The following is a 23,738-nucleotide window of genomic DNA, read 5'->3' as shown; positions in this document are numbered from 1 at the left end:
GGTGGGGGGTGAACTGAGAAGCAGGGCAGGGGAGTGTGGGCAAATTTGCTTACTGAGAAAAGCCACTGAGCCCATTCAAAGGGGGTAAAATGAGACCCAGCAAGCCCTATGCAAGGCTCAGTGGGAGTCTGCAGGCCACCATTGTGAATGTGGCATGGCTCCCACCAGGTGTGGGCTAGGGGAGGAAGATGCAGGCTTATTCATTGGTGAGGCTCCAATGGCCACGCTCTCTGATGAGCAATGACTAGGTGGTATCAGGCACCTCCCAATGACGCCCCCAATGACGCCCTTCTGGCCAACCCTAAGGGACCAGGCTTCTGGTTCAGAGTCAGATAGCTTGGAGGGGAAGATGAGAAGGGCGATGGGGAAAGCTGAGTGTGTAGCGACTAAGCCTGCCTGGAGAGCTAGTTGAAGGCTGTCACTGGATTAATTAGAGTAACACATTGCTCATACCCAGCGTACCCTCCAAGTAGGAAAGGAGGCAGCAAAAGTTGAATGGGAATAATAATAATAATGATGATGGTAATAAAGAATTAACTGATACCGAATGTTTTCTCCTTGGTCTCTGCTTGCCCAGGTTCTGACGCGTACAGCTTGTAATTAGTCTCTACCTGCAGATGTGTGGTTCCAATGACTTGTGGATTAAGGAGAAACTCTAGAATTTCTCAGTACCTGACAAGTTGTAACGTGAAAAGCTACACTTAGTCCATTAAAGATTTTTCACAGTGACATTTGAGTGCAGCTTGAGAAATACACCGCCGTGCCCTTCATCGTTTTCAGGGCATGGGTGTTGGGAAGGAGGTTGCTACGAAGAACAAAACAAAATGGATTGCATGCGCGGAGGTGAGCTAGTGAATGCTGATAAATGTACTTCACTGAATGTCAGCAAATGTCACCCGAGAAGCCATTTGCAGCTACCATAACACTCCCCCCCCCCCCCCGAACCAACAAAGAGGAGCAGAAACAGGCGAAGTGAACTGGGCGTCTTGCTTCCACATGAATAAGCAATCAGTCCTCTCAGAAGTTACACCAGAAAGTTGTTAAACCTCACAGAAGAAGCTTTTCAGCCACACTGACACATGTCTACCTTGCTGCAAAGGGTTGGGGACCGTCTGACGGCACTGGGGTTGTGACTCCAGGTTTGACTTAATAGCCCCCCCAGCCCTGTGGGTGCCTGCCTTTTGTATGTGGACAGACTGACTGTCTCAGAGGCACGCTTTCTGGGTTCTTCCTACCCAGCATGCTGCTTCTGCAGATTCCAAGAATCCCAGCTCCTTCTAATCTAACTCTCCTTGCAGGACAGGACTCCATAATGCAGCTTCCATGGCAACCACTGGTTGGCCTAGCCCTTTAGTCCCTCGATCAGAAACAGGACTTGAGTGGTGGAGTAAGTTTCTGTTTCATTCCTGGAGATTGACCAATACTTAAAGCCTGTGTGACTTGGGTTCGGAGCGTCTAGAAATTCTTTGAGAATTCTGCTTGGGTCTACATATTCCTCTCTTCCTCCACAGCTTGGTGATTCTCCACAGATCACTGCAAAGAAATGAATGGGGAAGAAAGATGTTCCCAGGGAAATAGGAGATTCATTAAAATGGAATTGTAGCCCCCCTTCATTTCCTAATCTCCATAGACTTCTTCCTCCTCTCAATACCTACACACAAAGTCATCCCATACCGACCTCCTCCTTTGGACCAAGACTCCCAGAGTAGCCTGAATTGGCTGACTTTGCAAAAATGCCGCACACACATACTTGCACGCTCAGTGCCCACACAAAGTGAGACCAGTGATTCGAACATCAGAACAGTGCTGTGGAACCCAGCCCTTCCTGGACTCTGCCCCTGAATGTGGTACTGGATGGGCTCCATCCTCACACTACAATGCTCTATGCTCCAACCATGTGCTCTAGCACTGAACACATTTTACAACCAGGAAGAGATGGGCCCTTGGGAACGCGCGCTTCCCTCGGATGAACCCAGGGCTGGCACGTGTAGGAGAGGCTGGGCGGGTTCCTGCTTCACACTCATTGCAGATCCTTTCATAACCCCGGATCTCCTCCCTTTGAATTAGGTATTTCCCGTGGAAGGGCCTTTGCTTCCGTCCTAGACACTCAAAAGACATCTGTTTATTATTGAAATTGAATTGCTCTCAACTTGTTGACTTTCGTGACTAGTTTGAGAAGAATCTTGGCTTGTTTAGGGAAAAGGGAAGGGTGGGGGAGGAGGGGAAAGGAGAGGAAGGAAGGGGAAGAGAGGTCTCTGGAGGTGAGGGCAGAGGTGAAGGTGAGAGACAAGTCAAAAAGACATGGCCAAGAGAGAATGTCCTGCTCAGGGCAGGCTCATAGTACAGTCTGGGACTTGCTTTACTCAAGTTAAAGGCTTTCTGAACAGCAAGTACCTGCGGAGTTCCAGTGAGGTTTCTGTCTCAGGATCAAAGACTCACCGTAGCATATAAACACATTCTGCAGAGAAATCATCGAGAGAGGTGAACATTTCTTGTCGCACTAGGAATATTCTCTTTTCTGCTTTCCGTTTTCCACTTGGGGCTTTTCTTTTTTTCAGACATGGTCTCATGTAGTCCAGACTGGCCTTAAACTTGCTATGTAGACAAGGCTGACCGTGGACTGCTGACGTACCACAAGTCTATGCCACCACAGCCAGAGTAAGTTTATACTTCAGAGTTCAAACCTCAGAGCACTTATTCCTAGAAGAAAAAAAAATGGTCATAATTGGTCAAGATCACCCAAATCCTAGCATTTCTAGAGACAAAGAGTTAGGAAGTAAATAAACAAACAAGTAACTTCATGGTGTGTGTGCGCATGCGTGTGTGTGTGTGTGTTCAAAGAACCCAAACAGAGATGTACGTCTGTCAAGTGAGAAGCTGCTTTGGGTTCACACCTTTATCGGGCTCAGTAGCCAAACCAGCTTTTCTTTACTCTGATCCAGAGGCCATTCCCAGCAGACTGGGTTCCTTTCATACAAACCTGACCCATCCCTCTTGTCTGCTTTGCATTCTGAGACATATCCAACAAAACATTAAATGAGGAGGGGTGTTCGAAATGCAAAACTCCTAAAAACTGCAGCACCTCCTTATTCTCGCCAGGATGGTAGCACGGCAGCCATGGCGGGAGAGTATGGGCTCACCATGTGATACCAGCAGACATCAGCACCAGCCTCACCCTGACTTCCCTGCTCGGCCTCCAAGAGGGGGCTAGAACATTAACAGTAGTGTGGCTAACAGTAGGCAGGCCATCCCAAGGCAAAATGATCAGACGAGCATATTAGTTTTCTGTTTGTTTGTTTGTTTCTGTTTTGAAAAATGCCATTGGCTTGTTTACTCAGTTGTCTGAATAAACATTTATTTGCTCATCTCAGATGTGATTATTATGGCCTAACTGTACTACTCACCATTTAGACTCACGCTAGACCTTTAGTGTCCAGTTCAAACCCTGCCTCTTCCAGGAAGCCATCTGAGATTTCTCCTAGGCTGGTCTCCTGTTTGTTCTCAGCAGGACACCGCTGCCTTCCACTGGACATGTCTTTTCCCCAACACATGTCAGCGCCCTGAGAAAAGAATCTGGTCTATCTAGTCATCACTCAGTGGGTCTCTGCTAATCAGCTCTTTGAAACAGGATTTAAGGCTACTGTAAAGTGGGTTATCTCCCCAACACACTGAGATGTAAGCCATTTGGGTTTAAATATATGGAAAACAGTCTTCTTGGCTGTGGGTGGTATTTAAATCCAGTGTATAATAGGAAAATTCAGTTGAGGAAAGGCATATGGGCAGCCATCTGGATTATTTGGGTATACCCTGTAGTAGGGGAGAAATCAGGAAATGTTGGGTGGGCTGGGAGGCTGAGTGAGTCAAACAATTGTGTGGTTCTGGCCTTTGCTGTCAAGTGTCAGCCAGCCTCCATGTTACTTATAGGTATTAGAAGCCATGTCCTCCAGCCTTAGAAACGTGGGGGCTGACCTCTCGTGCAGATAGAATGGGGTAGCGATGAAAGAGTTCCCATTTGGTTTGGGGTCTCCCACATCAAAGCAGCCAGGTCTCCTCAATACAGTGAGTAACTTTCACTGTTTCTGTAGGCAAAGTTTGGGTAAGAATTAGCACCAGTTTCTTTTATCTCTGCACAGGTGGTCACAGGGGACAGATGCCCACATCCACAAGCACACAGCACTGGTTTCTCTATTGAAAACAAAGTGTTACAGGAGGCTTACAAACACTAACAATGGCCTTTGATAAAGTTCCTTTCTCTCCTTCTTTCTGTTGAGAATCCCCTTCCTTCCTTCTGGTACCTGTTGTTTTCTCACATAGACCTTTCAGAGAAGTGTCTTAATGCAAATTGTCAGTCTCTTTAATAGAACAAGCAGACAGAAGACTTTGTGCCCAAGAGAAATTATCATCCAGAAGAAACCACAATTTAATTTCCCTCGCTTGAAAACCATAGAATTTGAAAAGCTTGGACAACTATTATTGTGTTTACTAAAAAAAAAAAAAAAAATCTTCACCTAATAGAATTCAAAATAGCCTTCCTTATTATTTTGAATGTTTCATTTCAGTTTTGTAAAATGCACATATTTTTCTGCCCAATCAGATTTAAATTTTTTTTGCCTCAATTTAAAGAAAATGATCTTTAAAGTTTTTAAAATTAAAGAATGGTTGAAAGATTTTCCTATTTCAGACAGCTGTTTAAAAACACAGATATCCTCCGCTTACTTCAGAGAGGAGAGCAGCCATGTATGCTCAAAAACTGTTTTTTGAAATGGCACAAATATATATATATATATATGAGGGAGAGAGAGAGAGAGAGAGAGAGAGAGAGAGAGAGAGAGAGAGAGAGAGGTACAAAGTCTAGGGAGCACTGAAGGGAATTTTAACATCCAAACAAAAGCAGAATTACTGTCTCTAGGCATTCTCTCACCCAGAGGAGAAACAATTAATAATTTGCATATGCTCATGACACAAATTAAAGACAAAAGACCCCTCAAGGGCTGTGGTTACTACGCAGCTCTCAGCGTGATGCAAGGTTTCAGCCCTGAACTGCTCTAGGTTCCAAATGAGTAGCATTAAGCTCCATAACCAAAAATAGGGGTTGGGAGCCCTCTGGCCTGTTCCCACTGTAGAATCCTGTTCCCAGTCAGAAGCATCTCCCAGTCTCCCTGGGAGCTTCTACACAAACATAATGTATAGTCCCAAGGGGGAAAAGTAATGTATATACTCTGCCCTTTTTATTTTAATGGCCAAACATTGTAATGCTAGCTAAATACAAATTCTCATCTGTTAATAGGTTCTTTTAGTTTGTAATAAATAGGAATGCTAATGACTAAAATTTGGTATTTGGTATGCATTAGCTTTTGTGAGCTTTTCTTCACAGCCCTCATTGACATGCAATATGGCAAGCTCCCTTTGAAACATATTTATAAAATAACTACAGTATAATTAAACCAACAAAGCCATCTTTTAAGTAAGCTTAATAGCTCAGGTTTTTTTTTCATCTCAGTAAAAAAAATTATTTTAAAAAGAAAAATAGTTATGCCTCAATCCCACTGTACATTTTATTCTGTGCATCTAATATTTCTTTTGCTGCTACAATCTGTGCATATCTAATTCTTTTTGACAACCGTGATTATTAATAAAGAGCTCATGAAAGATATACTTCAGAGCTTCTTCAACAAGAAAAGGGTTTTTTTGTTAATGGAAATTGTAACATATCTTGACAGATACAATATATAAGATGTGCTTTTTTCCCCTTAATTGTTAATTTTGCTCTGCTGAATACGGCCGATGTGGCAGGTGATAATCAGAGTGGATGCTATTCTATACAACGTAACCAAAAATATTTTAATGCTATAAATGCAATAGATAAATAAAAGGAATTATGTTTAGTTTTGCTTCCCCGTACTTGCAGTTTTTGTTGTTGTCGCTGCGGCTACGGGTTTGTTTAACAGAAGAAACCACGAGTTGCAATACACCCTTTCTCTGCCCATGGCCGCTGCAGCATTCCGGCTGTGCAGGGCCCGGCTGAATGCAAAATCGGGATACACAGCGGCTCAAGTTCACAGAGTTTTGTGCAGTTTGTAAGCCATTCCACTCTCCCCAGAATTCCAAAGATACCAAGGCGTGGGACTGGAGCCGCTAGAATGTCCTCAGGCATCCCTTTTGCCCTGCGGACCTCTCCACTCTGCCCGCACGTTCCCCTCTTAGGAAACTCGGTCCTGGTGGCCGAGGAGCTGCCGAATCCTCTACGCGCCCCCCTGCGCAGGGAATAAACACAATTGACACCACTGTTATAATCTTTATTTAAAACAGTTTCCAAGGTTACAAATTGCAGTGCCTCGTGTGCAACAGGTTCATCCGAAGCGGTATCATTACAGATTAACTGTAATGTGTAGGATTCAAATAAAAACATAAGGGATTAGGTAAAATGGGCGATGCTTGAGAAATAATGGCCAAGCGCATCTCTGCTGCAGAGGGAACCCGCGAAGACGCGGGGCGTTGTGGTGTCGCGGAGCACAAAGCTGGACCCTCGTTCTGCAAGCGGTCAGGGCCGGTGGTTCTGGAAGGACCAGAGGCTTGGAGGTGAGCCTACTGGGGCGTCGGGAAAGAGACACTGGGCTCCCGAGGATCGGAAAGGCCAAGGGCCAGGGAACTATACAAGTGGACACCGCAGGCTGGCCTGCGGTCCGACTGGGGGTGACAGACAGCGCGGCGCCAGGGACACGGTCCCATTGCCTTGCAAAGAGCCCTGCAAGCAGAGAGGGAGGACAGCATACCTACGGGGGTGGGGGTCACTGGGTTTGTATGTATGACTGACATGGCATTCAAGGTCCAAGCTTGAAGGTGTCTCAGACGGAGTCCTTCTGTCCATCCTTTCCGTTGTCCCCACTCTTTGGCCGCGTCCGAAACACAGGAGCCGCCACTCAAGCCACGTGCGCCCGTCTGAGCCCAGACCTTGGGCCTTCACAGCCCACTGAGGTCCTGAACCATTCCCGGCCACCTCCCCTGACCGATGATCTTTGTGCCCTCTGGCTCCAGGAAGACCCCGGAGCCCTCCTGTCCCCTCTGCTTCCTGCAGAACCAGAACTGGCGGCGAGGCGGAGGCTAGACTGTGCCCGAGCTGGGCCGCGGCCTGGGGCGGCTGACGCAGCCTCGAGGGCTATTTGTGAGTCTGGGTGGAGGGCTCGGGCTGGAAAAACAAACAGGACCACGGCGCAGGGACTTGGAGGCTGGCTGGGGGCTGGAAGGAAGTGTGCAATGTGGCCAGAGTGGGAAACAAAGGCCGATCCCCAGCCCGGTCACCCCGCAGTGACCCCAGACCCACCCCGCTGAGTCGCCGGGCTCCCGGGCCTCTACTCTGGTTCGGCCGCGCAGCTCGCCCAGCGCACACCAGGTGCTCCGAGGGCTCCGAGCCACCGCTGTCGCCGCCGCCGCTCCAACGTCTGCTCTCCCGCGTCCATGGAGACCCAGCGGGCAGCCTGGCCCGAAGGCGCGAGGGCCAGAACAGCAGACAACGAAACCTCACCCCACTACTGAACATCAACCCACCAAGGCTTAGAGAAAGCCGCGTGGCTAACCTTCATCAGAGAACCAGGCGACTCTGGAATCACTACAGCCACAGCAGTGTGTGCAGTCAGGGAAGAGGGGATGAACTCCCAGGTGGAAGAAAGTAAAAGAAAGCTTGGGAGAGATGGGCCCTGGCTAAGGCGGCAACGGGAAGGGGCTGCTACAAACAGCTGTTCCTCATACATATTTCATTACACAATCAGATAATGCGTCCCACTACCTTCTCAATTATTCACAGATAAACATTTTCAAGACGTTTTGACATCTGTCTTGGTGCCTGCTATTAATTTAGTAATCACTGTAGTTAAAAATGTATGGGATTTTTTTTCCGTCGGAATACCTTCTCTCTGAGCGCAAGCCCAGTGTTGGGCTGTGGCAGAGAGCCCGGGCCCTCTGGGAGTGAAGGCACCTTGGGAGGTGAGGACCCATCTCTGGAGCGTTGATGCTGTTGAGGAAAGGATTAAAGGGGTATCTGTTATTTTAATTTATTCTTGAAAGTAATGACTGTCACACACACACATACACACACACACACACACACACACACACACACACACACACACACACACTATGACAACTCTAGACCTGCAAGGCCATTCGCCCTTTGCCCTGGGCCATGGAAATGGTTTGCCTCATGTAAGCATCAAGAGTTGTTGAGAAAGAGTGGACAATCCCTGAAAGGATAACATACAATGCACATATATGTGTGCATAGATATATCAAGGCACAAGAACAAAAGCCGATCGATGAATTATAGGTGCTATCAAAAGGTCACAGTTTTGCCCCCAGTTCTGTGTGCTGGGCAGAAGGCACAAGGGTAAGAAAGAAAATACACTTTCAAGTGTGTAGAGTTGGGGTTTCGAGAAAGCAGTGAGTCGATCTTTCCTTAAGAGGTGAATGTCAAAGGCGCACGCTCCAAGTGGTCCAGCTAAATCCTCACAAACAATTTTTTAAGACAAGTTAGAGGTTGAAAATTGTCTTAAGACTGGAAAGACAGAGGAAACGTTTCCAGTTCTAAGATGCTGTGGTTTGCTGTGCGAAAGGCTCTAAACTTCTTACAGAAGTAGAGGGTGTTCAAAGACAACCGGTTCCTTCCTGTTCCGAATCCTAGCTAGAAGCAACCGAAGTCACAGTTGGCTCTGAGGGTGCTGTGTCTGTGTTCACCTCACTTCTTCAGGCTCTCCTGACGTGCATCAGCAGGTGACTCCCCATTCGGGGGTGAGAGAAAAGCAACCTGGAGAAAAATAGCTTTGAAAGAAACTGCCCTCCCAAGGAAGATTAAGACTGCATGGACTCTAAGTTGATTTTCACAGTTTATTGTTCAAAACACAATCAAGAACAAATTCACTAAAATGTCCAGGAACTAAATGTGTCTTGGGAAAGTAAGAGCTGTTCACAAAAGGGAGGAAAATTCCTCCCTATTCACACCCTCTGCCTCTTCTTCAGTGGACAGTGACATCTGTTGCAAGGTACCCTGCAGCAGTGTTCCGAGGGTCATTTCTTTAATACACATGCTCTCTTTTGCTCCTTGGAGAGTGGTTATTGGACTTGTTGGCCCAGGAAGTAGCATTCCTCCCTCCCTCCCTCCCTCCCTCCCTCCCTTTTCCTAGTCGTTCTTTTAAAGAAATGGTCCCAAGACTCACGCCTACTACTTTTAAAGGGAGAGGCTCGGAGAATGAGCTCAAGAGAGCTCACTGGAAAACGAGGTGAGGTTGGGAGGGGCAGCAGTGCTCTGAGCAGCCCCTGCTTCTTCTAGAGGGAACTAGGGCAGCCATTGTTTGGGACTGTTCCCCAGGTCTCAACGCCAAAGGAGGAGACAGAGAAAATAAGTCAGTACACACCTTAAGCCGAGCCCCAGAATCACTGTGGAAACCCGGTTGGTGAGGTCTCTTTCAGGCTAGGGCCTCAATCCCTGCCTGGAATAGAGGAAGTTGAAGACTTCTCACTATCTCACAAAAGAAAATTAGTAAAATATATAACTATCTTGGTCTAGCATATTCCTTGTGGGTTTGTTTGATGTACACGGGGTTGGGCTATAGGGTTGTTTTTTGTTTTTTGTTTTTTCAGACCACAGAGGAGAAAAGGGGACAAAACAGGGCTTTCCCTTATCTGGAAATTGAGAATCTCTTGTCATGTAGTGGAGGCCATCTGTGCTGTTTACTCAAGCCCTATTCCAGAGCACAATTTCCCAGGCAAAGGGTGAAAAAGACAACCAACAGAAATAACTGAAGCAAAAAGGAACCTTCCTGTATTGCCCTCTTCTGGGTGTCTCCAACAGAGCAGGTAGGAGAACCCAAAGGGAGCCTCTGGGATAGAGGATTCCTTGGCCCTTTCTTCAGAACGTGGCCTGAAACATTCCATACAGAAGATTCAACGAAGTTTCTTTCTCCAGGGTCACTGGATATCTTGTAGAAAGTACCCATGTGGACAAAGTAGTTTTTGTCTGCATCCTGGACGACAGGGTGAGTGTCCATGCATTCGATCCATTCCTTGGACATATCTTTATTCCTCCAGTACTGAGGAATAAAGTACTTTATTCCTCCAGTTCCTATAATTTTCCTAAGTGTGTTCCCAGACACTTGCAGTGTGAATACCTTCCGTGAACACCAGATGGATCTGTCTTGGGGAGAGGAGGTGTGCAAGGGGAGGTTCTGGGCTTTGGGTGGGCTGTAAGGTTGGTAAGTTTGAGAGTCCTAGGCTTTTTTCACACCTTCCTCTAGTGTATTCTTCCTACTAAGTATTATGCTAACCTTTACAAAAACAAGCTACCCTCTGCCACCTCACAGGATAGATTCAGGACGGGTGTGAATAGCTTCTAGAACCTCCCTGGCAGAGAGTAGCTACAAACAGCCAAAATAAGAGACCAGTGAAGTCTTGTGACATTTAGACTGACATACCGACCACCATCATCTGTGTTGCCCTGGGTCTCAGGAGAGAGCCGAGGCTCCATAGTTAACCTCAGGGAACCTTTTGGCGACCTAGGCACAGATGCGCTTACCACTGCAAACTAGCAGGGCCCGCCCCCTCGTCTCCTCCTTAAGCCTTCACCCCAACTTTAAGCTCCCAGTAGGAGAGAGCCAGAGTTCGAATCACTGTCTCCCTCTAGGCACCCTGGGGCAAAGCCACTTTTCAGGGTCCCTAGAGGGACCTAGGACCTGGATAGCAGAGGCAGAGTATTGAAAACAGTTATCACAAGTTTCCAAACAACTCTAGCGGTAAGTAATCCTCCACTGTCTTCTCTCCTCTGGCCTTGGCAGCCAGTATTTTCACCTGCCCGCGAGACAGCAGACACTGGGGCGTGCACAGAGCAGGGCCTGAGTGCACTCGTTCTGGTGCTGTTGGAAGTGGCTTCAGAGAATCTTCCAGATGTGAGGTGTTTGGTTTTTTTGTTTTTTTGTTTTTTTTTTCCTTTCCGTGATTGAAGATGACTTGCGACTAACTTCAGGTAGTATATTCTTAAAGGATGAATATTAGTCTAACTGTCAGCCTTTTTCTGTGCTTTGGCGCTGAGTGAAGCCACCTCTTCCCCTCCCTCAAGCAGCCTTCGTGGCGGAGTGAAAAGGCCAGGCCCTGAGATCTGTATGGCTCAAGTTCTTAGTGCTCACTCCAGAGATCTGATTCAAAGGTCCAAGCTGTTTGGTAACCTTGCGGGGTCAGGAAGGAGAAGGAGATCTTGATAACCATCCCATACTCACAACAGGGAGGAGTTCTAACCTCCACACACAGGACCTTCGGACCTAACTGCCTTGCCATCTCACTCCCAACCCAATCTGTGATCCGGATTGGCGGCGCGGGGTGGGAGGGCTACTGAGGGAGTTAGGTTGACACAGGATGGAGGTGGAGGTGGAAAGAGGGAAGAAAAAGAAGCAAGATTGGGTGATGATGGGCAGATGGCTGAGAATGAGGTGGAGATGGACTTGGGGTTGCATCGCAGGGCACCAACTATTCACCCTTCTATGGAGAGGTGCGTCTGGTTGCTCCGTTACTCGCCCCCCCCCCAAGCTAATAATGTAGTAATTTAGGAGGGGTGAGGGGCTGGGCGAAAGGAAGGAGGGGAGAGGATGGGGGTGGGGGGGACGCGCGCTCCAGGAGTGAAAGCAAACTGCTAGCTGTCGAGGCTTGCGGCAGTTCAGGCTTCCCAACAGGTTAGCTAGCCTAGGATCCACCCGGTATTTCGCAGGAGGGGGTGGGGGGGGAGCGGCGTTGAGATAGCTAAAGGAGGGGAGAGCCTTCCTGGAGGACAGAGGGAGGGAGAGAAAGAGAGATAGGAGCTAGAGCGCGCGCGCGGAGCCCTTTGAAAGGACTTTCACTTCCTAATGAATATTTATCCGCCGCTGCTACACGCTCCCGGCTTCTCTTACCTTTCCGCAGGTAAGATCCTCCCTGCCCTCCTACCCTGGTGTGTGTGTGTGTGTGTGTGTGTGTGTGTGTGTGTGTGTGTGTGTGTGTGTGTGATCCCGGTTTCCCCCTCCCCGACTCAGGCGCGGGTGGTCAGTCTTTGGGCGGGCAGGGTGAGGTGTGGGGTGTGGGGTAAGGTGGCTTCTCTGTACGCGTTGGGCCCCGGACGACCAACGCAGAGTGTGTGTGTGTTGGGGGGGGGCTACCTATGTAGAACGAGAAAGAGAGAGAGAGAGAGAGAGAGAGAGAGAGAGAGAGAGAGAGAGAGAGAGAGAGAGGAGAGAGGAGAGAGATTGTGCGCCCCCGAGCGCGCGTCTGCTCTATGCGCACATTAGGGACATTTTTGGACTTTTCTCTCGGACGCCCTGGATCTCTTGTCTTTGCCTTTCTTTGGTTCTCCTCCCCCTCTTTTGGCCTCTTTTACCTCCTCCCCCACCCCACCACTACCCTCGGTTGCAGAACCACTCCTCTTCCCCGCTTTGTGCCGCTGGCGCGCATCCCACCAAGCAGGCTCTCGTGTCTCTCACAAAGAGGATGGAGAGCTTTTTTTCCTCTGTGACCCCTACACCAAGATCGCTGGTTCAGGGATCCCTCGACCCTTTTCCGGCAGGTTCAAATCTTGAGGTTCTGCTGCGCGCTCTGCCTCCTTCCCCCTCTTGGGGCGCAGAGGCTCAGTGCAAGGAGCTGAGAGTAATCACTGGTGATTGGAACTCCGGGGTACCGGGTGGAGCTTCACAAGGGGTTTACTAACCTGGAACCGAGGGCCAGAAAACCCCCATAGTAGGGCGCTAGTACCCTGCCACCCCGCCCCACCCCACCCCCAAACACGAGCCACCGCTGGCGGGAGGAGCCCAGCGAACTCGGACCCGCCTAGGGGGAAAGAGGGAGGGGAAATGGAAGGGGTCGGGGAGGAGCTGATGATTTACACAGAATTCTTTAAACAGACTTACCCAGCCACCTGTTGAGAATCAGTCTGGGGTCGGCCAGCTCCGGATCTGCTCGAGGTGGACACACAAAAACAAAAGCCAAGCTGGGAAAATAAATTTCTTTGGCTATGCCAGACGCGGCCGGTTAGCCTAACAACTCTGTGCTAGGGTAGCAAGACTGTAAGATCCAAGAGGGGGTTGTTGCAGAAGACCCACTACTCCAGGGTCCGCCCCTATCCCACGCCTCCTCAGCTTAAAGGCCAGGGACTCCGGAGCTCGTGAACTCGGCACTCAGGGCTCAGCACCCTCAGTTCAGCTTAAGCCGGGGCAGGCCTTCTAAGCCCTGCTCAGAAGTCAAGAGCAGCAGCGCCGCCGCTCCTCGCAGCCTTTCACGCTGCAGTCGCTTCTTATTCTTGTGTCTCGGCCTTTCTGGGCGCCCCCGGACAAAGCCCCCAGAACCCGGTCGCTCCCTTCCCGCTAAATCCCCTTCGGGGTCAGTGCGCTACCAGCACAGGGCCGCACGCCTCTCCTGCTAGCCGTGTGGCTCTTAAAGAGCCCCACACCCCTCCGCCCTGCGTGCTCCTCCGACCCCCGCCACCCCTCCCCTCTCCTCCGGATCTAGCCCCCCACGCCGACGCCTCAAGTCCCTGCTGCCCCGACCCAATGCCCGTGGATTCCCAGCCCCCTCCTTTCGCCTCCTCCCCTGAGCAGCCTGTGGGCCCCGAACTGAATTCTACCCTCCGTTTCAGGTCTCCTTTCTCTCCAAGGGCACCCGCCCCTGACTTTTCTGCCGCTGCCTTTGCCCTTTAGAACGGACCATGACCTGGGCATTACTGTTGCCCAGCTCAGAGATGATCCTAGAGTTTATACCTGGACTTGGTTTAGGGGGTCGTGGAATGGAAAGGGGGCTGGGCACGGGAGTGGAGCAGAATGGAAGGAGGGAAGGGAGGAGGGGCCGGTCAAATAGACTTAGCCGCTGAAGCTCTTCTATCCCAGGACCTACGTTGGTCTTCAGCAGTAGTTGAAAACTGGCATTGAATGGGGTCTTGAAGTTAGAAATCTTACCCTGACCAGCGTAGGAGGGTGGAGTGGTGAGCATGTGGAGTTAGGTTTCCAGAAAGCCCTGAACGGAGAACCAAGAGTTCCCTGCTCCCAAAACCAGCAAGTGCTAGGGGTGTACAAGAAGGGAGTAAGAAGGGACCTTGAGTTCCAATTGTCCAGGAGAAAGGACAATGGAGGCGAGAGGGCAATGGGAGATGTCAAGGCTTTCTGAGGAGCGCAGTGCAATTTCTAATGGTTCCTTATATTAACTAGTTAACTATGTACCTTGGCCCCAGAAGAGAGGAGTAGATGTTTGTTCTAGTGAGTGGCTGTCTCCACTCCTTTTCTTCTAGCATTTTCCCTAGCCTCTCCTCCAGGTTTGTTTTGGGCCCCAGCCTCGCCCAAGGAGATTGGACTTTCCTGGGGTAACTTCTGCAGACCTCTCCAAGGCAAGATGGAAGGGGGAGGGGGTTAGATTGTGTGAAGGCAAGTGTGAACCTGAAAGTCAGGCTCTTAGGGGGTGTGAGCAGGAGTGGTTTGGGGAGCTGAACCTGCCCACCCTTTCTCAAATACAGGCCTAGAGTTCCAGTGGTCCGGGAGGTTGGCGGAAAGAAGTGCGAGGCCTCCTGGGGAGATGAGAGCAAAGGAATTTGAGGAAGGGAAATACCCTCCCCTGTGTACCAGCCCTTCAGACGCTCTAACGGTAGTCCAGACGCACCTTTGAGGAGCTGGGCTGCTTCACTGATTTACAGCTGGCCCTGTGGGGAAAAGTCCATGGTACACACGGGTGAGCTGGACCTACTGGCCTGTAAAATCTACCTCCCTACTTCCCCATACACACAACTAGTTTTTAGCTTGCATCCCTCAAGTATCTGGCTCCTTTCTCTAGGGGCTAGATCACTGTGTAGCCTGCTAGACTGGGTTTGTGCCCACCCTCCTGGGCCTGGTGGTGGGAGGTGTTCAGGTCCTAGACAGAGCCAAACTCCTCTTGTTTGAGGATGTGGGGGGTGGAAGGGCCTTTAGCGGCGGCGGGGCTCATTAGGCAGAGCGGGGTGCCGAGAGGTGCGCGCTGCCGGCCCCAGAGGCCGCCTTTGAGCCGTCGGGGCGGCTTCATTAAGCAGCGCTAACAAGGCGTACAAATGCCGGGCCCAGCAGCTTTCTTGCAATGGTGGGGCCTTAGCAGGGCGCCAGGCTAATGAGGGTCACTCAAAGGGGCTGATCAAATATTCAAATTTCCCCTCTCGCCGGGAACTTTTATGCACCGGGAAAGTTGAGGCAACTGAGCTGTGTTTACTGTCCCGAACGACAATCGCTTGAAGTCCTGGTCCCCGGAGGCTAAGGAAGGGAGGGGAGCTAAGGGAAGGAAGCAGTTGTTGTTGTTGTTGTTGTTGTTGTTGTTGTTGTTGTTGTTGTTGTTCAAAGGAAAATAATCGGGGTCCTTGAAGGGTTTCGAGGCCTCCCCGCCAGAGAACTGCGCTCCCCTGCGCCCTCCCTGGCGGTCTGCGCCAAGCTCCGTAGAATGTGCAGCTTGCGGGGAGGCCCAGACCACCCGCTACCCAGCAATCCCAGTCTTCCGACGTCCTAGATAGAGCCCGGAAGAGGCGTTGTCCCCAGGACCAACCTTCCTGACCATTTGGATCGGCTGTTCCGGGTTGAGCAAGGCGACCTGGGTGTAGCTGTCCCCCGCCTTTTGGGGCTTGCTCTCCTTAGCTTTCCCCGTAATCCAAAACAAGGAGGGAGTGTGCTTCCTGCAAACTCCTCTGATTGTATTGAGACTTTCCCATTGCTGGGCTGGAGCTGATATTTCTAAGCAAATGCCCGGCAGAGCAGGCTACAACACTCCCCAATTCAAATGATCCATTTCTCCCCGTAGCAACTGCACTCCAGTCCTCTGATCCCGGTAGGCCAGGGTTGAAGGGTGGCGGCAAATTTGTCTGTGCAGATGACCTCTGTAGGTACCAATGCCACCAAGTCCCGGCCCTCGAGTCTGAGAGGCCAGAGAGAAAGAGAGATCTAGAGGCCCTACAAACTAATCCCCTCGGGTTTTGTGGCTCTGAAACTATCCGAGTGCAGGCGATCTCCCGCGTCCCACCTACTCTGGAAGTGCCCCGGGCTCAATTCCGAGCCCTCGCGTTACCCACTCTAGTTCAGGGAGGAAAGCAGCCCGGTCCTTTGCACCAGCTCCTCTCCCCAATGCTCAGCCAATGGGAATTTGGGGAAACTCAGAGGTCCACAGCCACCCTCTCCAAAAACGCACACACGCAAACCTTTTAGATCAAGACCCTGCGGAGCCTCTGTGGGATCCAGTCCTACAATAAGCATCAGGGACCACCCGCCCCGCCTCCCAGCTTAGCTCTTAGGTCTCTCAACTTACCGGCTTCGGGAGGCAGCATAGTGTTTCCAGTCTAAGCTGCAGAAGCGCTGGCAGTGTTGTGGCCTGGAGGTGGACTCAGAGGGCGGCGCAGAGCCTTACTTGCGGAGAGGCAAGTCCCGGCTGCTGCGGGCCGAAGCGGGTAGGGGCGCGCTCAGAGCTGCGCGCCTTGCCTGAGCCCTCCTCCCGGCTTTAGCGCTCACAAGGCGGCGCCGCCAGCGAACCGCGGAGCCCGGTGGGCCCACGGGCGACCAGGCACTGGCTGGAGTACAGGGCTGTTCCCGAGCTGCATCTGTAATCCTTGTGCCTCAATTCTTCCTGAGTGGCGAGGGTTTTCGATTTCAGCGCTTTCGGCACAGCCCTCGGCACCTGCCCAGCCTTCCTCCAGGCCTGGGTCCCCCCCCCACACACGGAGGCGGGGGGTTGCGGGGATTGGGAGGGACTGGCCGGGTTCACCCGCCCGCCTGGCGCCTGGGTCCCCGGCTCCGGGGGGGATGCAGTTTCGGGGTCACGAGCTGCTTTCAAAAAGTTGAACACAATATTCGGAAACCCACCCGTAGGAATTCTCCCCCTCCACACACGGCACAATACCCACTCCCCTCCCCTTTTTCATTCCTCCCTCCCCCGCTTCCTCCTCCTGCCCCTTCTCCCTCCCACCTTTCAGCCTATAATCCTTCCCCCCTACAAGAGAAAGGGGTCCGGAAGAAATGATGAAGTGTCTGTTTTTGTGTCCCAACCTTTGGGCTCTTTCTGGGCCCGCAATGAGCGACCGCCCAGTGCTTCGCAGTTGAGCGGAAAAGTACTCCTGGTCCAGATGAAGATGTTTGGAGAGAGAGAGAGAGAGACCGCCAAAGTGGGGCTCGACGGGTCCACCTTTTAGGGGAAACATTCTTCTGCCCTGGTCAGCGACTTTAAGTTCCCCCACCTGTCTCCTGGTAAAAAGCCAGTATAGTTCCCTAGCCCAACCCAAACATTCGGTGTCACCCTCAAATCGGGTTTGCACTCCTCGGCCCTTTAAAACCTGGCACTGCCGGATCAAGGCCTAAGAAAGACCCGAGCTTGAGATTTAAGGCCTGCGACCATTTTGGCTCCAGCCTCCAGTTGGGTTCACGTTTAAATTCTCCCACAACTTCTTTTTTTTCCACTCCTCCCTCATTGAGATCTCCAGAGTGGTGTGTACCCGGCGCCGCGCCCCCAGATCTGCATCGGAATGTAGAAAAGATCTTTTAGAAAAAAAAGTTTTGAATTCCTCAATGATTTTTCTTCTGGAAAGGCAGCTTAAGATAATTATTTCAGCTTTATTGAGGGCAGATTAGTTGAAGTCTGGGCGCTGCGTTTCAATACGCGTTGTACATGGGCCGACAATGTGGGCATTGTTGGCTACTGTGTGTGAATCCATTCAACATATACACTTTTTAACACCAAACCGAATCCTGTCTAAATATACACAGTGCGTAGGGAAAGATGTCTCTGACCCGGACAAATCTGCGTAAATCACACTTCCATAGTTACAGAAGCCGCACAAAGGGAGGCCGGCCTCAAGATGCAGATTACAACTTCTCACAAGCAACATACCTAAGAATAAATAAATGCCCATGCCTGGCCTGAGGGCTGTGGTAGCTGCAGGCAGGAAAGACCCTCTGTGTTCTTTGAACAAGAGGGGTGTCTGTTTCAGGGTTATGGTATTGCTGTTTGAATGGAGAATTTCGGCTTGGAGTGTGTATTATAGTTGTTTACATTATGAGCAAACACTGAACTTTCAGGCCTTGGGTCTTACTCAGGGTAGCCCCGAAGTTTCTGTATCTTTTGGGGGAATGTTGAGCACGCCAAGGGGTGTCCTCATGGATGTAGGAAAAGTGGGCATCTTCCAGACTGCCCATGGTCCAGAGTCCCTAGGTTTCTGGCCTCCTGTTGCTAGTCTACCACTGTGGGAGGCAGTTGAAGTCTGGGGGTGGGGTGGGGGAACAAAGAGTGGAGTTGCTTTAGAAGACAGAGAAAGTGTAGTGTTTCCACTGTTTTAAAATACACGGTGATGGAGAATTCAACCAATGCTTGGCTGGGAGCAGAACTGTGCGATGGCTTGGGAATGGAGTCCAAGGGCACTGGCCAGGAAAGTCCTCATAGTCTGTGTTGTCTTGGCCCTCCTAGGTAACAGCTCCCATCTACTCCCATCTCCCCAATCTAGGCTCCCCCAGCGGCTTGCCACGGTGACTATGCAATGAGCCTTGTCACCTCTCCTCTTTCTTCCTGACCACTATCAGTGGTCACATGGACAGAAGGAGGTGGCTGGGACACCATGTGCAAACCTTGCTGGGCCACCTGGCCTCTTCTAAGGCTGCCTGGTGCTCCCGAGGCTGGGAACCTCTTCCTGCCCCCAAAACACTCCTGCTAACTAATTGCTTATCGCATTCAACTACTCTATGCCTATTCCTTTTCAAATTTTTAGATCAAAACTTCTTTGAGCAGGAGGAGGAAGAGGGAGAGGGGAGAGAGAGAGAGAGAGAGAGAGAGAGAGAGAGAGAGAGAGAGAGAGAGAGAGAGAGGGATATTAAGAGTTGCAAAGATTTTTTTTAAAAAATTCTGTTTCGTCCTCTTCTCCCTCCACCCCCCCCCCTCCGGCTAAGTGGTAAAACCTTCCTTACGTACTCAGTATTGATTGGCAGGGCTGACAGTGATTGGCAGTGGTTGCCGTGGCAACGCCACAACGACACGCCACAGACCAATAGAAAAGCGAAACAAAATGTTTCAATGCTGCACTCACTGTGGATTTAGGGGAGATATTATGAGGCTGTTGTCATTAGGGCGATTGCTGTGGAATCGCTGAATCTTGACTCGGCGGTGGTTGGCTCTCGCTCTCCTCTCTCTCCCTCTCCCTCTCCCTCTCCCTCTCTCTGCCTCGGGTTCTCTCTCTGCGCGCGCGCACCGGGCCGCTCTCCTTCCTCCCTCTCTATGTGGCTGCGCGGGTGTGTGTGTATGTGGATGTGTGTGGGGTGTGGGTGTCCCTTACGTCCTTCCTCCTCCCCCTCCTTCTCCTTCTGCTCCCCCCTCCTTTCCATCTCCTCCTCCCCCCTCTTCTCTCCCTCCTCCTGGTCCTCATCGCCCCTCTCCTCCTCTTCCTCCCCTCTCTCTTCCTCTCCCTGAATTTTCTCCTCTCCTCTCAGGTCAGTCCATGGTATTCCGCTCCCCCCTAGACCTCTATTCCTCCCACTTCTTGTTGCCAAACTTCGCCGATTCTCACCACTGCTCCCTACTTCTGGCGAGTAGCGGCGGCGGGAGCGGTGCGGGCGGCGGCGGCGGCGCGGGAGGAGGCGGCGGCGGCGGCGGCGGGAACCGTGCGGGAGGCGGCGGTGCTGGCGGAGCAGGCGGCGGCGGCGGCGGCGGCGGCGGCGGCTCCAGGGCCCCCCCGGAAGAGTTGTCCATGTTCCAGCTGCCCACCCTCAACTTCTCGCCGGAGCAGGTGGCCAGCGTCTGCGAGACGCTGGAGGAGACGGGCGACATCGAGCGGCTGGGCCGCTTCCTCTGGTCGCTGCCCGTGGCCCCTGGGGCGTGCGAGGCCATCAACAAACACGAGTCGATCCTGCGCGCGCGCGCCGTCGTCGCCTTCCACACCGGCAACTTCCGAGACCTGTACCACATCCTGGAGAATCACAAGTTCACCAAGGAGTCTCACGGCAAGCTGCAGGCCATGTGGCTCGAGGCGCACTACCAGGAGGCCGAGAAGCTGCGCGGCCGCCCTCTCGGCCCGGTGGACAAGTACCGCGTGCGCAAGAAGTTCCCTCTGCCGCGCACCATCTGGGATGGGGAGCAGAAGACCCATTGCTTCAAGGAGCGGACTCGGAGCCTGCTGCGGGAATGGTACCTGCAGGATCCCTACCCCAACCCCAGCAAGAAACGAGAACTGGCGCAGGCCACCGGCCTCACCCCCACACAAGTAGGCAACTGGTTTAAGAACCGGCGACAGCGCGACCGCGCAGCGGCGGCCAAGAACAGGTCAGTGGCGGGGTCCGCGGCTGGGCCACAGCCTTCGGGACTAGGGAAGGGGAAACCGGTTGGAACGCAGGCGATCGGGACACGGTAGGGGGCGGCTGACCCAGCGCTGGAGACGCCGGTGCTCTCTGGACAGTTAGAGAAAGTTTCGGATTGCTCTAGAACAGGGATCAACCAGCTCTGGGTTTATAGATTGCTTTGCCCAGGAAGGGCTTTATATCCAGGCCAGCGCTGTGTGAGCATGCCTCTGGTGTCCTCAACCCACCGTGCCTGTCCCTGGGAGCCTTAGCCCCTCACGGGTCTCTTCAGGCCTGTCCCCAGTTAGAAGGTTGGAAGGAAAGAAAAACAGGACTTGCTATCTGATTATTTCGTGCACCGCAAAAGGGACGGGGTGGGTGGCTTAGAGGCGTCCATAAGCATCAAAGAGGGGAAAGTGGGCCAGGTTCCTGCCACGAAGAGAAGGCGAGTGGCCACTATCCCTCGAGCTTCCCTCCCTGACCCTGAACAGGAGAGGCAGGCCCGGAGTGAAGAGGCCTGGTGAGTTTAGTGTGTTCTCCCTACATCCTCCGTTATGGAGCATCTATTCCTTTGGTCCGCCGCAGGTGCAGTTGTCCCAGGCAAGTTGGTTACAAAGTCACAAAATTGTTTTGGTTCTGGTGGATCTTTAAAGCTCCACCGAGAGAACGTAAAGAGAAAAAGGAGAGGGCAGAGAGAAAATTAGTGCAAAGGGAAGGGAGGAAAAAGTAGGGGAATCCGGCAACAGTTCGGTTTGCTCAGTTTGAAAGGCACTAGGCCTGGGCAAGGAGCAGGGGCCCTGGCTGCTGACAGCTGCTGGTGGCTGGAGGCTTAGAGTGTGTGTGGGTTTAGGTGACCCAGGCCTGAATTCACTTTCATCTTATCTCTGCCTGTGGCGGCCACTTTTCGCCAGATAGGGGGAGAGCCCACGGCCAGTGAAAGGCTCCTAGGTTCAGGCAACTGCTTCTTCACCCAGAAAAGAGACCGTCTGTCCTTCTCTCGTGTCTTCTCTTTCTTCTCTCTTCTTTCTTTTCCTCCCCCCACCCCCATTCCCATCTTTAACTTCCAGCTACTCTATTTTCCCTTCCCCGTGTCCTGCGCTTTCTACATAGGGATTCAGAAAGGAAAGCAATGGGTGCTCTAAGGAGAACCCCTACAGCTCTGGGTGTGTGTTTGGGAAGGCCCTGGCAGGAGGCTCTGTGGAATCCCTGGTTCTCTGGGCAGCGGGTCCAGTTACATGAGCCTCGGAGGCTGCGAAGGAAAAGCGAAGCTCTTCCTCACTGTCTGCTGGCTCGGGTCTCAGCGTCCTTTGCTGCCTGCTCAGGTCTCTGCAGGAGGCTGGCTTGGGAGTCTACTCTTCCTCTGAGGCCGTCCCTATCTGGAACGCTTCCCTGGGCTAGAGAACCGGGAGCTCGGAATTGGGTTGGGAAGTCTCTGCGGGACTCAGGGGACAGCTGGGTGCCTGGAAGAACGCGAAGTGCAATCGAGGTGGCTAGGGGCACGCTACGCGGGAGGCCGCGGTTGTAGGGGAGTGTGGGCCCAGCCTGGCCAGGTTCCCCGCGGTGCCAGCGAGGGGAGCACGGCGGCGGACCACCGAGTGAGGGCGGGCATGGCTCTCTTGTTCCCCGCAGGCTCCAGCACCAGGCCATCGGGCCGAGCGGGATGCGCTCGCTGGCCGAGCCCGGCTGCCCCACGCACGGCTCAGCAGAGTCACCGTCCACGGCAGCCAGTCCGACCACCAGTGTGTCCAGCCTGACGGAGCGCGCGGACACTGGCACTTCTATCCTCTCGGTAACCTCCAGCGACTCGGAATGTGATGTATGATAGCCAAGGCCGCCCTCCTCCTCCTTCCCCTCCTCCCCCTCCACCTTCCCCTCCTCCTCCTAGCCCTGCTCCTCTTCCTCCTCTTCTACTCCATCCCTAGAACAAACCGAAATCAGGATACACAGCCACACACACACACACACACACACACACACAAGTCCATACACACTCCCACCCCAGCCAAAAATATATTTAAAAAAAACAAGAAAAATAAATTAACCTCAAATCATCAACAACCCCCCACCACCTACCACCACCACGGCCACCCCAAAGGACCGCGACGCCAACAGACAGTCACAAACGCTGATGTTGCGGGCAGAAAGCATAAAAGAGGTGACAATTGTATACTTTCTAGGACAAGCACGGCTTCTCCTTTTGGTTCCCACGGACCCGGCACCCCACCTGCATGACGATTTATTTGTATCTGGGAAAATATTCTCTCTAGTTTAAAATGATTTAAAGAGTCGACTATACAAAAAAACGCCACCATCGCCGCCGCGACAAGACGACAAAAGCAAACAGACAAAAAGAAAAAAAATCTGACATCTCCGTTCTGAATTTGTTTTTTCTTTTTAAAGGAAAGAAAGAAAGGAAAAAAAAAACTCCTCGAGAGAAATAGCAAATGTTTCTTCCTTCTGTTGCTCTTTTCTCCTTTAGCCCTATCCATCCATCTATCTATCTATCTATCTATCTATCTATCTATCTATCTATCTATCTATCTATCTCTGTTTTTTAAGTCCAAGTATTGGTCAAACAAGATGCAATCCTCTGTTTTTGTTCAGCCGACAATCATTTTCTTCGTAAGCACCTTTTTCTCTCCACTCTGTCACTGCCTGTGTGGGTACTGGTTATAAATGTGGAAAAAGAATAGTTATGACTGTAACAGATTTTTATTTTTATTTCAAAATTTTATATGAATTATGTATATCTTAATGATCGGTCATTTTCCCAGTTTGTAATATATGTGTAGAAATTGCTTGTATATGATACCTGCTTTTCTCCTCTCCCTTCTCTCTCTCTCTCCTCCCTCCTTCCCTGCCCACTCACCTCTTTCCTTTGGGGATTCTCGGCGTCGACTTGGCAGTCGAGGCTTGACGAGGTGGCCAGGGTTAGAGCGAGAGAGGGACCCTGTCGCTAGCAAAAGCAGAGAGTGAGACCGTAGTATTCTTATGCAAAAGCTATTCAAGTTTTCCTAGCCGCTTTGGAGGCCCCCTTCACTCCCGTAGGGCGCTTTTACTGTTATCTTAACTGCGTGTTTATCTATATGTAAAAACTTTCTAAAGCAAATACAGTATTCTCCATTTTCTTATGACTCCCAGAGACTGTTGTTTGTGTCCGCCCTGGTTTACAGCTCCCGAGTGCAGCAGCCCAGCCTCCCGCTTGCTCTCTCTAGCTCGGCAGCCGCCAGAGCCGGGGAGGGGGAAGGATGCCAAATCTGGGTCCTAGATTTTTCTGGAAGTTGAGTGGAAAACTGAGAACACAACGTTTGCTTGGAGAAAGAAAGCCCAAGCGGGATCCCGAGGGAAAAGGCGAAGAGGGCACCAGAGAAGGGGGCTACAACTAGTTTCTTCCAAGACAAGATGCCAGGCCTGTATCCTCCCTGCAGCTCTTTA

General features: G+C 51.6%; 1 protein-coding gene and 1 long non-coding RNA gene across 6 annotated transcripts; one reads left to right on the top strand and one right to left on the bottom strand.

The window, feature by feature from the left end:
• Positions 1-968: 968 nt before the first annotated feature.
• On the bottom strand, positions 969-16,604 carry LOC108351167 (uncharacterized). Of its 2 annotated transcripts, XR_015622677.1 has the most exons (5): positions 16,303-16,604; positions 14,647-14,686; positions 12,912-12,956; positions 2,440-2,700; positions 969-1,533 (listed from the first exon to the last, which is right to left on the bottom strand). It is a non-coding gene; the product is annotated as an uncharacterized LOC108351167 (long non-coding RNA). The 2 variants fall into 2 exon arrangements; XR_015622678.1 differs by lacking the exon at positions 14,647-14,686.
• Positions 11,311-23,437, top strand: Six3 (SIX homeobox 3). 4 transcript variants are annotated; one of them, XM_087554816.1, is made up of 3 exons: positions 11,311-11,527; positions 19,461-20,289; positions 21,933-23,431. In XM_087554816.1, the coding sequence occupies exons 1-3, from the start codon at positions 11,395-11,397 to the stop codon at positions 22,123-22,125; spliced, it is 1,155 nt and encodes a 384-aa protein (XP_087410942.1). In that variant the 5' UTR covers positions 11,311-11,394; the 3' UTR covers positions 22,126-23,431.
• Positions 23,438-23,738: the final 301 nt, after the last annotated feature.

The sequence above is a fragment of the Rattus norvegicus genome, chromosome 6, assembly GCF_021556685.1.
Source record: "Rattus norvegicus strain SHRSP/BbbUtx chromosome 6, alternate assembly SHRSP_T2T, whole genome shotgun sequence".
NCBI classification, from domain to species: domain Eukaryota; kingdom Metazoa; phylum Chordata; class Mammalia; order Rodentia; family Muridae; genus Rattus; species Rattus norvegicus.
Note: the sequence above shows the minus strand (reverse complement) of the source record. Positions and strands in the feature narration are given on the sequence as shown.

Excerpts from the sequence above, each read along its gene's own strand:
- Six3 (XM_087554816.1), top strand. The coding sequence starts at position 11,395 with ATGGAGGTGGAGGTGGAAAGAGGGAAGAAAAAGAAGCAAGATTGGGTG. Across the intron at positions 11,528-19,460 it reads ATTCACCCTTCTATGGAGAG|GTCAGTCCATGGTATTCCGC; the intron begins GTGCGTCTGGTT and ends CTCTCCTCTCAG. Across the intron at positions 20,290-21,932 it reads GCAGCGGCGGCCAAGAACAG|GCTCCAGCACCAGGCCATCG; the intron begins GTCAGTGGCGGG and ends TGTTCCCCGCAG.